General features: G+C 37.9%; 1 protein-coding gene across 5 annotated transcripts in view; it reads right to left on the minus strand.

Moving 5' to 3' along the window:
- The window catches only part of birc6 (baculoviral IAP repeat containing 6), a 256,486-nt gene that overhangs the window by 176,982 nt on the left and 61,294 nt on the right, over positions 1-18,210 (minus strand). For 4 of the 5 annotated variants that reach the window (XM_060831332.1, XM_060831330.1, XM_060831331.1 and 1 more), the window contains exons 11-19: positions 13,019-13,168; positions 10,995-11,220; positions 8,479-8,639; positions 5,398-5,532; positions 3,942-4,073; positions 2,829-3,013; positions 2,585-2,721; positions 1,580-1,741; positions 141-272 (exon numbers count right to left, since the gene is read on the minus strand). In XM_060831332.1, coding sequence (XP_060687315.1) covers positions 141-272; positions 1,580-1,741; positions 2,585-2,721; positions 2,829-3,013; positions 3,942-4,073; positions 5,398-5,532; positions 8,479-8,639; positions 10,995-11,220; positions 13,019-13,168 — 1,420 coding nt within the window. The remainder of the gene's footprint in view (positions 1-140; positions 273-1,579; positions 1,742-2,584; positions 2,722-2,828; positions 3,014-3,941; positions 4,074-5,397; positions 5,533-8,478; positions 8,640-10,994; positions 11,221-13,018; positions 13,169-18,210) is intronic. The other variant, XM_060831329.1, reaches the window with a different exon arrangement.

Consider the following 18,210-nt stretch of genomic DNA (forward strand, 5'->3'; position numbering starts at 1 on the left):
GCTGAATGGCCTTCTCCTGTTCCTCATTCTTGTTATGTTCAGTTATTAACAATAAATTAACAATAATTAATAATAAACTAGCCAGTTATTGCAATGTTAAGTCTTTTTTTTCCAAAAAATATTCTAAAATATTTTCTCACCTTATGCAAAGTGCAAGGAACCGAGCACATTTGTGAGCTATACTTCGACCAGCTTCAAAGAAGCAAACTCGCACAATGCTGGAGAGTCGTTTCTTGGTTTTTGTGTGCAGACTTTCTTTCCCATCTCTGAAACTGCAATTGGACAATTCATCGAACACAGACACAACCGTGGATCATAACATCTAATGTTATAGGTTTCTACTTGCAAAACAACAGTGATGGACTCAAACTGTTAGAAAGGATCATGAACTAAATAGTATAACTATGTAAAAGACCACATTTCTTTTTAGGAAAATGAGCTGAAAATGAGAAAGACGGACATTGCTTCAAAAAGAGGAGAACACAGGGTTGGCTTCCAGCTTTGGAAACGCAAGTGAAGCTAACTGGAATGTATGAAATAAAGTTACTGCTTGGAAACACTGTTGAAACAAGTAGCTGAGGCAATTGCACACAGGAGAGCATGTGCATGAAAGGGAGAGAGCACAGATACAAGTAGAAGAGTGTGCACGCAAGCATATAAATGTGTGTAGGGGCAATTCTTTCAATTGGCACCAGTTGCTATGGGTTCAGAAAAGTTCAGCATTGTAACAACCTTTAGATTGTTATAATGCAGCCTGCTGTAGTTTAACACACCTTCTGTGAGAGGTAATGAAAGAAGCTTGCATCATCAACATCTTTATCACTTAGTTCCAAAGATCATCTTTAATTTTGTTTGTCTCCACAAATGCTGCTAGATCTGACTCTCTCTAATTTTGTTTTTATTTCAGCTCTGTTCCTCTGAAAAATTGCCTTCTTCAGTTCAGTTGAAACAGCAAGGAAAAATACATCAGAGTTGTTGAAAGGAAGAATACCGGAGCTCAAAAAAACACAGGCCCCTCGCCCCACAAAGCAACCAGTAAACTAAAGACTGATTATGACTATGCAAGTAATACTGAGATATCATCAAAGAATTGAGGATTATGAAACGGACCTATCTAGTTGTGAGGTTCAGAGCCAGTGATAGGGAATTATGTTCTTTTGTCTACTTTTCTTCCTTCCACTCAAAATTTTGAGTGTACACACATGCTGGGGAGAATTGTAACAGGGTAAAGTTTAACTTTGATAAGTGTGAAATCCAGTTATTTTACTGTTCTGGTTAAAGTTAAGAATTTTATTTAAAAAAAGTCTTTTTTAAAAAAAAATGGTTACTGAAGTAACCTAGAGTAATTTGCTTTCATCCTGTGAAAATTAGTGTTCATGGTAATTTCACAAATAACATTTGTCACGACTACAAGGATAGTTGGGTTTGATTTCCAGCACATTACACTAGTCAGTCATGACAGTTGGAACTCAAATCAATTATATACAATGCATCAGGAACATAAATTACTGTTTACATCTTAGTATTGTTGAAACATTGCAAAATCTACACAAGTGCCAGTTTACACACTTCATCCTACCTGCATAGTCCATTTGCATGGACACCTGCCAACCAGCAGAGAATATCTAACACAAGACTCTGAGCATGTTCTGTGACAGGGCTATCATCTGACATTTTGCAGAGCGTGTTAAGCAGCTTTTCATGGAATTCCGAGAACTGCAACATAGCACATCGTTGCACCCTAAAAGGCAAAGTCATTGATTAGCTTAAGAAACCACACAGCAAAAACGGGCAATTTTTTATGGCCTTACTTTGGTCATGCATTTTTTTTTTGAAACTTTAAAATGAACACAATACATATTTCCTGATTTGTGTGGAAATTGAAAAAAAAACTACTACTTTCACAAATTTCGCATATTACAGCAGAAGTGGAAACATATTAAATCTTTTCCTCACTGTTTGTCTCATGTCCAACTACTGCCCTGCAGTAGGAATCACCTCCAAACAGTAAATCTGCAGAGAAATGGCTGCATACAGCTACTTTTTTGTCAATGGGAACATAAAAAACAATTTTGTATCAATGAGATATACAGCAGATTAATGTTATTAAACTCACTAAGGGGATAAATTCTCAGAAAATTAGTACTTTAGCTTCAAGACAAGAGATGAAAAACTGTATAAATCAACAACTCTTATGAACTATACAAGAGACAAAATGGTCATAAAGCAAAATATTTGACTTTACAGGGATTTCCCAAATTATATTTCAGAAGACTGTGGCCACCACAAATTTCAGTTGGTGATCTAAAGATTAATCTGAAAACATCCAGCATGTTACTTGATGTGATAGCCAACCAAGTTATTGTGGAACAAGGATTTTTTATGCTCATTTTTAAAAATTATATCATTTGAAAGGCTTGATTTCTCCTCCCCCATCCCCCCACTCTTCACTTTTTAATGAAGTAACCTGCTTATCCTTTGCAATAATGTGGAAGTAAGCAGGAAGAGATCAAGAAAGAACACAAGAACTAAGAGATTGGATTTTCAAAATCCATTCAAAAAGCCAAAAAGATTCAAAAACTACCTTTCTTTTGGGATGCATGTTTTCTTGAATCTACGAATAGTAACAGAAACTTCTTGCAGCAGATCACAGCCTCTGAGACTGTCAGGTTTCTTACAGGAATTTCCAGACTCTGATGTTTTTGAGGTGGATGGCTTTTCCTGTTCAAAGAAAAATATTAGTTTACACATACGCCCGCACAGAAGCAGAAATTAACTTCCATGTATCAAAACCTACACATTCAAGCTTGTTCTCTTCACTACAGTACCTTCCCTGCTGTAACTTTAGCAAGCAGCGAAGCAAGAGAGTGACTCTTGCTATTCTGTGGTTTCGTGGCTTGCATTCTCATGACTGGCCTTACTCCAATGCCATTAGAATTCTCTTCATTTGCCTTCTCATTAGTTGATCTGATGTGAACTAGAAACGACCGATACTTGCCACCAGCCATGCCTGCTGAGAATGCAAAAATGAAGAATGTTGAGTTTAATTTGACTAAGCACAAATATCACCTACTCCACAAGAATCCAGATGCTTAGAAGGAAAGTTTTGCAGGGTTAACAGGGTGTGTGCTTTTGTAAGCATCTGATGGTCTGTGCAGCCTTGTTCGTTTTATCAAACTATGTAATAGTTGGACATAACCAAGTGGTTTGTGAAACCATATCAGAGGGCATTTAATGTATCAATCACCTTGCTATGGGTCTGGAGTCACATGTAGGCAGACCAGTGAAGATGGCAGAACTTCCTTCCCAGAGGACATTCATGAACTAAATGCTTTTATTTCCTAAATAAGCTTTAACAATAGCTTAATGGTTGCCAGTGGGACTAGCATTTACTTGCAGATTTATTAACAATTTAAATTCACCACCTGCAGTGGACAGATTCAAATCCACAGAGGAATAGCTTGGCTTTCTGGATTACTGGGTAAACACAAGGACTGCAGGTACTGGAAACCAGAGTCTAGATTAGCGTGGTGCTGGAAAAGCACAGCAGGTCAGGCAGCATCGAAGGAGCAGGAAAAATCGACGTTTCGGGCAAACGCCCCGGGGCTTTTGGACATGTTAACACCACCATTATGCCAGCTAGTCAAATGTTAAAGTCAAAACTGATTCAACTGGCTCCAAATAACTTCATTAACAAAACCAGAGAAAAGTAGCCTTTACTATGCTAGGGGTACAACAGAATACAAAATCAAATCTGGCATTTAAATCAGACCAATTTAATCGCAAAAATTATATGCAACTAACACTGTCACATCACCCCTAAAGTTAATCTGAGATTGATTAAATTCATTTAACTTGAATATACATTTATACATTTAATATAATGCCATTATGAGAATATGCTTTCTACTGTAGTTGCAACTAATCAAGCTTGATCTTACCTTTAATTAGCTTGGGACTAGTTAGTGTCAGCATCCCAGCATGTCCTGAAAGATCCAGGCCACTTGCCAACCATACAGGTCCACATAATATATCTTCCTTGTGCTCTTCCAGAAATTGACAGAGTCTGGGGCCTTCTCGGTGTAGAGAATGAAAGGAAAATGTTGTCATACATCTTTGCATTGTAATATTTTGAAACAATTCGTGCACGATGAACAATTTTACAAGATGGAATCAATCAGAATGGAAACCCCATTAATGCAAGTCTAATCATTTAATACCCAAGTGAACCCACAGATTCTCCAAGAGAATTTGCACCAGTTGCAAGCCTCTAAACAGTTGGTCTTTCAAATTGTACTGCACAACCTTCAGAAATTTATTTTTCAAACTTCAGGCAATAAATGCAGCATTGCCACAAAGTGTTTGGGTAATCAGAATCAATTAACCCAACTCTATCACCTACAGAAACAGAACTGTCAGGACTTTGAAGCATGGGGAGCAAGAAGTCTGCTCTTAGTTCAGTTCCACTTCTAAACTATATTCACAAAAGGAGCAAAGTCATTAGACTAATCAGCACAGACAGTTCTTGGAGGAACAGAACACAAGCCTACTTCCAGTTATGGGATTATTCATGCTTTGGACATGGAAGGAAGAGGAATACAGAGGGTTATGATTTATTCTCGAGAACAAAATTATTTAATCACATTCTTGTGTCTGCATAACAATTTATTCAAGCATTCTCATATATTTAGGTACTTTAAATCAATAAGAAAACCGTGCTTCACTGCAAGACATTTTCTGAAACTGAACTGTATTTTTGTCACTGAAATACAACTTCTTATGGATATATAAAATTACCAAATGGGCATCATGATGGCTCAGTGGTTAGCACTGTTGCGTTCAATTCTAGTCTCAGGCGACTGTCTGGGTGAAATATGCACATGATTCTAAAACTACGCTGTGTATTGTTAAACCCTCAGTAAACATCAACATATATTTGATGACATTTCACAGCAGTCATTTACATGGTTTGCTACCATTTACTCATAACTGAAATTAACATCGAAATTCAACGAGCCCATGTTCTTTAATAATGAGCAGCATGGCTCCTTTAGGAACTTCAAAATAAACTATACATTATCAGCACATTGATCATATTGCAGATGATCAGTGGCAGGAATTCAACTTCAAATCAGATTCTACGTTTCTTCTCTTACTGTACACAAATTAAAATGACAAACACATACAAAAAGGTGGTATGAAATGCATGCATTCATGCTCACATTCTCCCCAAAGATCTATTTGATGTCAATGTTACATTTATGAAATATAGGTTTGTTAATACCAGTTGCAAGCCTCTAAACAGTTGGTCTTTCAAATTGTTTTGTTTGATATTAAAACGAGTGCTATAGAAATTAAACTATGGGATTTCCTCTGAAATGACACATTTTAGCTAACCTTGAGATTCATCCACATCCATCTGGTACTGCATGTCTTCACTTAAATCAGCAAGACCAGATCGTCCATTTCTCTCTACCTCCACATGAGAAGCTGGAGATAAAGGAAATAAGATCTGCTTGTCCACTGCGGACTCTGTAAGAAGAAGCAAGGAATAAAAGAAAAACTTTTGTTTATATCAAGTCTTTCATAACATTAGGATATCCCAAAGTACTTTTCAACCAATTTAGAGAGGTGGTCACAACACAGATGAAGGAACCTGGAGGAAGGGAATGGATGACCAGATAGGTAGTTAAGGGTCCCATTCACAAATTGGTATTCTAAATTGGAGGCTGGTTCCTCCAGGGAGTGCAGTCAGTGCTAAGCTTCTTGCACCACAAGCAGCCTGTCTGGGTAGGATGGGGAGAAAGAGGAATGGCAAGAGTAATAGGGGATTATATAATCAGGGAATAGATAGGTACTACTGCGGCTGCCAACATGACTCCAGGATAGTGTCTTAGCTGAACAGAGTTGGTGTCATTGAACAGATGCAGAGCATCCTAAAGGGGGAGGATGATAAATTAAAGGTCATGGTATATGGTGGTATCAATGACATTGGAAGAAAGACGGATGAGGTCTTGCATCAAAACGTCAGGGAGCTAGGCTGTAGATTAAAAAGCAGGACCTCTCAGGTCATATCTCTGGATTAGCCCTAGTGTCATGTGCTCGCAAGCATAGAAATAAGAGAATAATGTAGATGAATGTGTGGCTTAACAACTTGCATAGAAAGGAGGAATTTAGATTCCTGGATCACTGGGACCATTTCTGTGGAAGGTAGGACCTATACAAATGGGATAGTATACATCCTAAACAGAGCAGGACTAACATTCTTGTGGGACAGATTGCTACTGTTGCTGAAAGGAGTTGAAAATAAGTCAGTGGTGGACAGAACACAAATTGTTAGAATGAGGGCACAGCATCATACAGTAAAACGATTAAGTCAGAGGGCGTACAGCTATATCAATTTTCAATCAAGGAAGGGCAAGTTGCCTGGCCTTTACTTTAATGCCAGGAGTAACACAGGTAAAAGTGATGTGTTAAGGGCAATGATTGAGACATGAAAGTGTGATATAGTAGCCATCACAGAGACATGATTGAGGGAGGGGCAGGATTGGCAACTCAATATTCCAGGATATAGAATCTTCAGGCAAGACAGAGGAGGATTAAAAGAGAATGAGACATTGCATTATTAGTTAGGAGTCAATCACTCAGGAAGGAAAGATTCATGGAAGGAGCATTGTATAAAGCTTGGTGGATAGAGTTTAGGAACACAAAAAAGGCACACGACATTGCTAGGTGCTTATCATAGACAGTCAGCAGGAAATTGAGGAGCAAATTATGAAAATTCAAGGAGGAGAGTAAAAATAACAGAAGGGTAATTATAGTAGGTGATGATTTCAACAAAATCTTTGACATGGTCCCACACAGAAGACTCATCCAAAAGCAAATACGCAAATAATACAGCACAATTTGATGAACTGGATTCAAAACTGGCTCAGTTGTAGGAGACAAAGGGTGGGGACAGAAGGCTACTTTAGTACCTAGAAGTACTATCCGGTAGCATACGACAGTGACCTGTGCTGGGTGCCCTATTATTCACTATTTATATAAATGACAGATGACTGGGCAGAGAATTAGGTTAGTAAGTTTACGGATGACATAAAGATTCGTTTGGTAGTTAATAGTGAAGCAAGATGACACAAACGGATGGTCAAATGGCAGAACGCGGCAGATGGAATTTAATCCTGAAAAGCATGAAGGAGGAATTTGACAATATATAAACTAAACAATATGAGACTAGGAAGCTTTGTGGAACAAAGGGATCTTGGGATGTCTGTTCACAGATTTCTGAAGGAGGAATGGCATGATAACAGGGTGCTGAAGACAAATGGACACTTGTCTTTATCAAATGAGACAAATTACAAACGCAAGGACGTCATTTTGGAGTTGATGGAACTTTGGTGAGAGTCAGAGCATTATGCAGCGTTCCATTTGCCACATTACAAAGAGATGTGATAGCATTGGTGGGGGTGCAGAGGAGATTCACTAGGATGCTGCCTGGGGTGGAAAATTGAAGATATGAGGAAAGGTTGAATAGGCTTGGGTTGTTGTTGGAGCAGAGAAGACAAAGGCAATCTGACTGAGGTGTACTAGACTATAAGGGACATTGACAGAGTTTAGGGGATGTGGGAAAATCTTTTTTATCCACAGGGTGGTGACAGCCTGGAATAAGCTGCCTGGGAGGATGGTGGAGGCACGTTGCCTTATATCCTTTAAGTACCATCTTAGTGAGCACTAGGCATGTCATAACATTCAAGGCCATGCTGGTAAATGGGATTAGATTGAAGGTCAGGTGTTTCTCATGCATTAGTGTCGATTCAATGGGCCAAAGGGCCTCTTCTGCAGTGTATGATTCTAATATTATATGATTCAATTAAGCACTTTTTGAATTCACTATTGTTTTGTACGAGAAGTTGCCAATTTTCACATACCAAGCTCCCACAAATAGCAATGTTGTAATGCTGGGATAATTCACAAAGGGACAAATATTGACGAGGACACCAGGAGAGTTTCAATATAGCTTCTTTAAAACAATACGTGGAATCCTTCAAATTCACTTGACAAGACAAATGGGGCCTCAATTGTCAATGTCTCATCAAAAAGATGGTACTTATAATAGGACAGCATTCCCTCACCCCTGCAAAGTAGCAGTAGCAGCATAAACTTTTGTGCTTAAGTCTCTGGAATGACAGTTCCTTCCACTGAACCAAAGCCAACAATATACTGATTAGTGACTACAGGAAAAGGTTAATGTACTTCAAATACTTGCTGCTACCATATTACCATCCCAATAACACATCAACTTGTAAGTTACTAATAGAAGCAATAAAGAAATAATGCAAGTTCAAATTTTAAGTCTTTTCAATTCCTTGTCCCCCACCATAAGTAACTCATTTGCTAATTAAGAGTATTTCACATATTCCAATAAAGTAAAAATCATATTTTTTAAATATACACAAAAATAGAAGAGAAATTCCTTACCATTCACTTTACCTAAACCAGGAGCCTTGTTTTTCAATAAAGTGACCTGAATCTGTGGAATGTTTGTGATGTTTGAACTCAAGACAAATTTGAAATCCACATGTCCGACCATGCAAGCTTTAGGCAAAACCAGCTCGAAGACATGTTCCTCCCAGCTGGTGCTATTGAAACAAAAGGTATACAGATGTGTGTGAAAATACAAAGTTGTTGCGTAGAAAATTGCATTTCCCAAATGCTGATATCCCAGAAGCCAAAATCAATTAAGTTATGTAATTATAAAACACTGGCAATTTTATCCTATATCTCAAAACTCAAATTATCAGAAAAAAAATCTGATGAGGCAGTTTAGAAAATAAGCTCCAGTGAATACAAATAAAAATCCGCATCTTTTACTTAGCTTTGGTACACAATTAGAATAGAAAGGTAGGGATTCAACAATTGAGTATGGGCTGAATGCCTTCTGAACTCCTTCCATATGAATATTTCTGTTCTTAAAAAAACTCTGCTGCTCCAGTTTTTAATACTTCAAAATTTGAAGTTATCCAATATAGACTAGTATGTAAAGCAGAAACTTAAAATCTCTCCCTTGAGCCTTTCAATTCAACAAGGTTCACAGAAGATAGCATTCATCTACATACACTGTAAAGAGCCCCACAGGCTGCCGAAAATTGAATTGAAGGTTTTGGCCTATAAACACTAAATGATCCAAGCCACATCCTGATTTGAGGGAAATGACAACAATCAAATAGGAAGAGAGAATTTGCACAAAGATAATCAGTTAATATGGAATGAGGATTCTTTGAAGCCTGTTTCAACAGTTTCAAAGATTGAAACAGTGTGCTGTGACCACATGGTAAGAAATTAATAATTAAACCCTCAGTTAGAAGTACCTAAGTTCTGTCACAGCATAAGTACCTGCATCAAAGTACTTTAGTAAGAAAACAAAAAAATGTTGCCAAAGGAAGTGAGAGGATATTACAAGATGGCCAAAATCTTAGAAACGGTGGGTTTCTTGGAGGAGACTGTGGGATTTCCTGCAAGAATTCTAAAGCATATACACTGCAAGACACAAGATAGGTGAGTGCAAACAGTGCTAATCGCCAGGGTCAGTGCCTTTAGGGAGGTCCTCTTGGGCAGTACAGTTCCTTTACCAAGCAGCAACCAGAGCAAGGTTGTCCCTATATGTAAGTAACAGATTGAATCTGCGAGGAGTTTCAATTTCAGAATTGCCTAAGCTCAAGAGCTACAATATGGTAAAAATGCACTGAACGCTATTGAATTGTTAAATATAAATCTTGGATTGTAAACTGACAAGCAGTGAATAGTGTATTAACTACCTGATTAAAATATTTCAATTTTGCGCATATGCAATGGAAACGCATGAGCTATGAACTCACCTGTCTGCAAAAGGTGTAGTAAGAGAGATTGCTTTCTTAAAAAAAATGTAGAAGCTTGTATCAGTTATTTTGAAAATGACTTTTTTGCTAACATATGCCTCGTCTTGTACCAATTTAAATATTGTGACATCTAGGAAATTCATATTTTACTTGTACGTAGTAGCTTTAATTCTTTAATTTTAGTGGTGGTGGTGGGGGGGGGTTGATAATTGAGTATTTTGATGAATTCTTCTAATCCTGTTACTGTAAGCCCAAATATAACACTAGTAAATTCAAATACATAAGTGACTGTACTTAGTGATTGCATCGTGTGTTACAGTATTCTATAAACTCCAAAGCACATCAAAAAAAGCACTTAACAAAAGCTATTGATAACTAATAGAGGCGACAAGGGTGGGTAAAAGGACCTTGTAGGAGAAGCCGCCTGGGCCCATGATTTCTCTGGTCCTGTATGGCTCCTAATGGCAGGCCAAAAGTAGTTTTGGCAACAAAAAGATACATTAAAAGGAGATTTCAAGAGCTTTACGGTGTTATAAAGCTACAAAAGCAGAAGAGCATGGAAAACTCAAGGCTTTAAATTTCAAACTCCAGAAAAGTAGAAACCAATGTCAGTCACTAAGTACAGAATCCTGGGTGCAAAGGTAAAGTTCCTTCAGTACAAAATTTGGTCAAACAGAATATTTTGTAGGATGGTGACTAGGACACCGGGCAGAACATTGGTTTCCTTGAAACTGGAGATAACAAAAATCCGGATAAGGACTCAAATAACACATGGGGTAGATAGGGTGGAGATGGGCAATAATATGCAAGAAGAAGTGGATACATCTTTGTGGTGGAGAATAGTGACTCAGTTAGTATACTGAAGTTGGAAAATCAGGTGTGCTCTGAGAAATTTGCAGAAAGGGTACAAAGCTTGTGATTGGGGCAGGATAATGACTTCAAACTTTGACCGGAAGAAACTTCATTTCATCAAGGCTATTGTCTGACAACAACGGTATGCAGTAATTCAAAATTGTTTAAATGGTACTGATAATACTCAATTTATATTGTTCAAGTGTGGTAGTCAATTTACGTTCATTTTACAGATTGGAAAGGCAGATTTGTTCAAACTTGCCATACCTGTCTGATTGGAGCTTCCACGTGCGAGTATGCTGAGCTGCATCTCCATGGTGCTGTTGGTGCAGGTGCTGTGGATGTCGCCTCTGCTGTTGCTCCTGCTGAACCTCCACCCAACAGGGAGGGACAGTGGCTGAAAATCGTGGGGTCAAAGTCTCAAATCGAGTGAGCTCCACCAGTGATGTCAATATGTCAGCAGTGAAAGGCTGGTCCACCAATAAATCAACCCCTGCAATCAAGAACGATTAGGTCAAATAACTTTAGCAACAGCTCTTTTTCGATCCTAGCCTCCCATAGAGAGAGACGTTTTACTTCATCAGATGCAGATGTTGTTACCTGCCATCCATCCCTAACTGCCATCAAGATAAGATGTCACAGTCTGGTATAATTGAATGGCTTGCTAGATCACTGGCAGCGAGCAGTTAAGAGAGTCAATCTCATTGCATTGGAGTTACATGTAGGCCAAACCAGGTAAGGATTGTAAATTTCCTTCCCTAAACAAGAAAGCAGTGAACCAGATCAGTAAAACAGTGTGCATTAGCTCTGTGGCACCATCACTGATGAACCGAATTTACATTCTACAACAGTGATGGGAATTGAACCCATGTATCCACAGCGTAAATGTGGGCATCTGACAGTACCATGGCATAATGGATAAGGCACTTGCCTTTGGTAAGGTTCGTGATGTTACCAGAAGATTGCAAGTTCAATTTCTGCGGTTGTTTCATGACATCAGCTGTGGCTTAGTTAGAGGCAGTGCTCTTTCCTCTGAAACAGAAGGTTGTGGTTTCAAGTCCCATACCGGCATCTTGAACAGTATATCTATGATGCTGCTCCAAGTAAAGAGGGTTACCCCACTTACAGAGGCAGAACTTTTTGATGAGATATCAACCCTGCTTCTTTTAGGACTCTGGTGGTGCAGGGGTGATGTCTGTACCCTTGAGCCAGAAGGCTCAAGTTCAAGTCGCACCTTCTGCATTGTCACTACATATTTTAACAAGTTGACTAAAAATACTGGATTTCTGAATTACTTGTCCAATGGTATCACCATCTCTCCTGAATGCTGGCCATGAGAGCCTAAATATCACTTTTGCTCAGAATTATTTTGGACTATCCGCAAATAACACCACGAAAGAAAATCATACCTGTCCAGCCAATTTTCAAGAAAAATAGATGATTCCCTGCTCCCCCCTTCCCCCATCCCAAGAGAACCATCCCAATACACATTAAAAAATGTCACAGGCATGCTGAATCCTCCTGACTCAATATCACATCCTGGTTTTAATATATCCTCATAACAGTACAACTGGCTCCAAGGAATGAAATTAAAACTCAATTTATAATCCCAAGACAAATATTTTCATTTTGGTATACTGTAAATTTGCCTCAATATTCAGGGATTTCCAATTAGTAATTATATACAACTGGAAAATGTTCACTTTTTAAATTAAACCAATGAATCTTTGAGTAAAATCTAATTAAGTTTGACTTGTGAAAGTCTCAAGAGCACATGATTATAGAGTCAAATAATCTCACGTTCAAAATAAATTTATAGTTGAATGAAAACTCAAAAAGTATCCTCAAAAAATGATCTTTTGTTGCTGAAGGCAGTTTATAGATGTGCAGTTTGGTGACTTTTACAACATGACACACTTTTGAGAAAATATGGCAAAAAAAGTGAAGGTGCTGATACACCAATCTGAAACTTCAGTACAAACAACAGTATTATTCTGACTCCATTTGTTTATTCAAAAAACTGCATATTTGGGAAGTTTGTTTACTGTACAAGGATGTGAGTATCACAAAAAATAAACTAAATGAAAATGGACAAGCAAAGCATGGAATGATGCTAACAGCCCTTTCCCAAAATTGTAGAGTACAAATTATTGAGTAAATACTTAGAACATTTTAAATGAATTCAGTCCTTAATGAAAACAAACTTCTGCCAATCAATTCAAAATGCTTTCCAATAGTCCAATAGTAAATATTTAATAGCTTCCAGCACCACCTTGCTTACCCATGCTTACCTGTAATTCCAGGACTGGATGGGTTAGATGTGTGTCTGCTTCCTTCGGACAACTGATCTACTCCTTTCGGAAGGTTGCCGTCCACAAATATATCTGTTTCATCTGCATCTTCACCAGTTCCTCCAATCTGGAGGAAATGAAGTTCTCCACCTTTTAGTTTAGAAAAAAATAATTTTATGACAGCACATTCCTCAGTTACAATTCCCAACTGAGGGTCAAATTAGTTTGACCTGCAAATAACTTTTAATGGAAACATTCATAGCCATTCCTCAGCCAATCTGAACACATGCACAAATATAAACTGCAATTCTGCTCTCAAGGATTAACCTTGATCCCAATTAATTTTGTTAACAATCCATCTTCTATAAAGATTATGATCATGAAGTACTTGATGACAATAATCATTAATTTTCAAAAATTGCATGTCAAATATAACCCTTCCGATAGTAGGCAATTATTTTTATTCAAACCAACTGACTGTTTTGCTTAACATAATTAAGTATAAAATATAACCAAGAAAACTAGATTACTCGAATCAGTGTCATACAGCATGGAAACAGACCCTTCAGTCCAACTAGTACATGCCAACCATAATCCCAAACCAGACTAGACCCATTTGCCTGCTCCTGGCCCATATTTCTTCCAAACCTTTCCTTTTCATGCACTTATCCAAATGTCTTTTAAACATTGTAACTGTACTCATGTCCACCACTTCCTCTGGAAGTTCCTTCTACTCGTGAACCTCCCTGTGTAAAAGATCTGCCCCTTTTTTTTTAAGAAAGTCCCTCTCTCCTCAGCTTAAAAATGCACCCCCTTGTCTTGAAATCCCCGATCCTAGGAAAAAGACAACTCCCATTAAGTCTATCTATACTCATTATTTTATAAACTTGTATAAAGATGCCTTTCAACCTCGTACGCTTGTGTAAAAAAAAGTCTCAGCCTATCTTCATAACTCAAACTTTCCATTCCTGGCAACATCCTGGTAAATCTCTTCTGAACCTTCTCCAGTTTCATAATATCTTTCCTTTAACTTGGCAACCAGAACTGGACACAGCATTCCAGAAGAGGCCTCAGTTTTACTATCTAGGCTCAGGTTAAGAACTCAAGCTCCATTCCATTTCATTATAAGCATAAAACAAGTACAGAGGTTGTTAAATGGTACCTAACTTGTGTATCTCCAATTGCAATTTAACATCCAGGCAAAGGGATGCTCTTATCCACTATACATGAGCAACACATACTTCATGTTTACAGCATTTAACAATGTTGCTTTTTAAACAGATTATCCAAACTGTTCTTTCTTAATGAGCCACAAAAAAGGACCACTCCACCATTCTCTCAAATAATCAAAATCAAATCCAGATGTACCATCATATTCTAATGTGTAACTCCCTCTAAGTGGAAAAAGATGTTTTTCCAATAGTAGCATGTCAACTGATACTGAAATAAATTCACAATTGATATTTTCAAAACAACGGGAATCAATTCTAGCCACTTGCACATTGATCAAAGGACTGAGTTATTTGGGTGGTTACAAAAATGTCTCAGCTCCTTTTGGACTTAACCACAGCAAACAGAAATTTGAAAATGCAGTTACAAGAACTTTAAGAGATTACTACTTTGGGCAGTTTCAGTCTAGGCGGAAATGGATGGCACTGCAAACTGCCCATTACTAAACGTGAAAGAATTTCTTAGATTTTTACACTTAATGCAATCCCAAGTCACTGATTTTCACAAGGAGAATTCTCAAACAAGAGCTGCTTCATTGGAACTCTTTTTGTCAAATAAATCTATTAATTCATTCATTTGGTACTTGAAATTGCATCCATGCCTTGGATATCAAATAACAATAAACTAAAGGACTCATGATGAGCTACCAAATCCCAATGAAATTTATTTTCAACGAAGTACTGGAGCAAATGGATTTCTGTTTAATTTATTTACACTGGATGGGGGCGTTGCTGGCTAGACCAACATTTATTGCCCATCTTTAATTGCCCTTGTAAAGGAGATATTAGCTGCCTGCTTGAACTCAAGCAGTCCTCGATCTGTAGAACATCCATAATGCTGTTTGGAAGCCTCAGAGTTTGAACCAGTAGAAGTAAAGAGAGGCAATACAGTTCCAAGATAGGATGGTGTGATGCTTGAAGGGGAACATACAGAGATTGGTATTTGCATCCATCTGTTGCCATTTTCCTTTCGGTGGCAAAGGTCTCAGATTTGAAAGAGTCTGGGTGAGTATCTGTAGTGCATCTTGTAGATGATACACAGTGCTGCCACTGTACATTAGTGGTAAAGGGAGTGATACCAAGTGATGGCTGGGTGCCAATCAAGTGGCCTGCTTTGTCCTGGTTGGAATCAAACATTGCAAGTATTGTTGGATAATCTGAAAGTACGGAAAACTGTTTCGACTTGCTTGTGCTCTATTCTCCAGCAAATACCTATCTCCTTCTCAAGTCACCACCTGCCCGGTTTCTCCACAGTGAAACATATTTTTTAAAAAAAACTTAAAAATGTTTCCAAATACAAGTCTGAAAACAAGAGGAATCTGCAACAAAATATTTCAACATTCATATATAGAGCAAATTGTACAATTAAGGACATAAAGACTGATGCAGAAGTTATTGAAAAGTTTGCTCTACTTTCTATAGAAAGGTTGCAAGCTGTTGTGAAAAGTTAGTGGTGAACTCTTAAGATAAATCTGACAATTAAATTGTTTATTAACTTCCCTTCCTTGTCAGATCATGGAGGCACTTGATCTTTGTCCCACCATCCCATAAACAGATCAGATTCATACTCTTCCTTCTTTCCTTGAGGCACATGCTGTCACTTCACACACTTCTTCAGCACTGTTAATAGACCCAGCTGCTCAGAGTTTGTCCATTGTCGTTCCTTTCAGTTCCATCCCTACCTTATGTACTGAATGGTCAACGCATGCTCCATGATGAGGGGTGGGAATTTCTGATCTTGTAAAGTAAGATTGGAAATTCTAACTAACAATATGCAGAAATATTTGACTTTCTAGAACTACACCAGAACAAAGTGGAAATCAGGAAAGGCAATGAGACACAAGCCATGGCACAATATTGGACAACTGCCTGAGGGCAATGTGATTTGTCACCATCACACAATATCAACAGCTGCAGTTTTCCAGTGATCTGGGGCAATAAGAAACAGACAATGTAGATCACTCACATAAGTCAAATGCAATTCCTTGTAAAATAGACTTCACAAACATGGGCAATCTTATTTGAAATAAAGGAGAACATAGCTTTTGAAGGATCTTTGATAATATCCTGCATAATGCTAAGAAAAATTATTAAGACTGATCAAATGAATTGGAAATTAGCTGGATGGATTTAAAGTAAGTGCAACAACAGCTAGTACATGGCAAAACAAATGGATAAAACCTTGCTTTGAAGAATGTCTCAAAATTTCTTCAGTTTTTTTCTACAATACACAATTCTGTAGCTACTTAAACTAGAAGAACACTATCCACAGCAAGCGAGTGTGCTGACGCACTAGGTTACACATCCAGCTCAAAAGCAAAAGACAATTAAATGGGATCTGAACTTTTAGAATTCATAGCTAAAGCAACATTAGATAGATTTTCTTGTGGAAAAATGCAAATATATTGCACAATGGAGTAGGAAATTGGTCAGGAAATGAAGGAACATGTCTGCACAAAAATGGAATAGGATTAAAGAGTGGCTGACAACCAAAGAAAACTTTCGGTCAAGACATACAATTATGGATGGGGTGGCACATCAAGGGCTAATGAAGGAACCTGGTTAATCGTATCATGACCAGAATCTAAAGTCAATACATATTAATCTATGCATCAGAAAGCTAGCTTTATAAAGAGCACTTGTAACTTCATCTGTAAGTGTGTCGCCTGTAAACAAGTTCAGACCCAACCCGTATGACAGAAATTCCCTGATAATTTATGAATTGTGCCCTGAAATGGCATAGTCTGTGCGAAACATAAGAAAACAATGCAGGAAAGAATTCACATAGGCGAAGAGAGAAAAATCAATTAAGAACAAAGAACAAGAATAAGCCACTGGGCTCTTCGAGGCTGCTCTGCCATTCAATAAAATCGTGACTGATTTGATTTTAACCCCAAATTTTATTCCTGCATATCCTTGATTTTTCATTCCCTTGGTAATCAAAAATATCTCTACCTCTGCCTTAAAACTGTTTAAAGATTCTGCATCAACTGCCTTTTGAGGAAGAGCACTGCAAAGACTCTCAAACCTCAGAAAAAAAATGTTTCCTCGTCAGTCTTAAATAGGCAAACCTTATTTTTAAACTTTGACCTGTAGTCCTAGATTCTTTCCTTTTCACTCTGATCAGGTTAAGAACCTCAGGATTACTTAGCAAATCACCTCTTGCTCTTCGTAATTCCTACAAATTAGCCTCCATTCGCTTAAGTCCACTTCAAATATGTTTCAATTAAATCACTTCTAACTCAAAATTCAGAGGTAACAGCCTGTCTAGTTTTTCCTCAGAAAGCAACCCAGGTATAAAGCCTTCTCTGACTGTTTCCAATGCATTACCATCCTTCCATAAGTACAGTGACCTGTACTGTACGCATCAATCCAGTTATCGTCTTGCTAATGCCCTGCATAACTGCAGCATAATCTCCCTCCTCTTGAATTCAATTCCCCTTGCAATAACACAACCTTCTATTAGCTTTCCTGATTACTTGCTCTACCTGTATATTAATCTTCTACTAAGACACCCAGATTTCCCTGCTCTGAAATCTCTCACCATTTAGACAATATAGCTGTTTACTTTTTCTGCCAAAATGGAAATTTATCACTTTCTCACCCTGTACTCCATGTGCCAGATCTTTGCCCACTCACTAAACCTACTGATATACCCTTGTAGGCTCTTTATGCCCTCTTCCCAACACATTTCTCTACCTATCTTTACAAATTTAACTACCATGCCTTTTAGTCCCTTCATCCAAATCATTTATATAAATTAGAAGCAGCTTAGGCCCCAGTCCGAACCTCTTAAGGCACACCACCCATGACACTTTACCAGCTGAAAGAGACTCAGTTATTCCTTCTCTCACATTCTTGTTAGCCAACTAATCTTCCATCCATGTTACCCCCAACACCATGAACTTCTAATTTCCCAATAACCTCTGATGTGGTACCTTATCAAATAGTTTCTGAAAATTT

This window comes from Hemiscyllium ocellatum, chromosome 10 (genome assembly GCF_020745735.1).
Source record: "Hemiscyllium ocellatum isolate sHemOce1 chromosome 10, sHemOce1.pat.X.cur, whole genome shotgun sequence".
NCBI lineage: Eukaryota > Metazoa > Chordata > Chondrichthyes > Orectolobiformes > Hemiscylliidae > Hemiscyllium > Hemiscyllium ocellatum.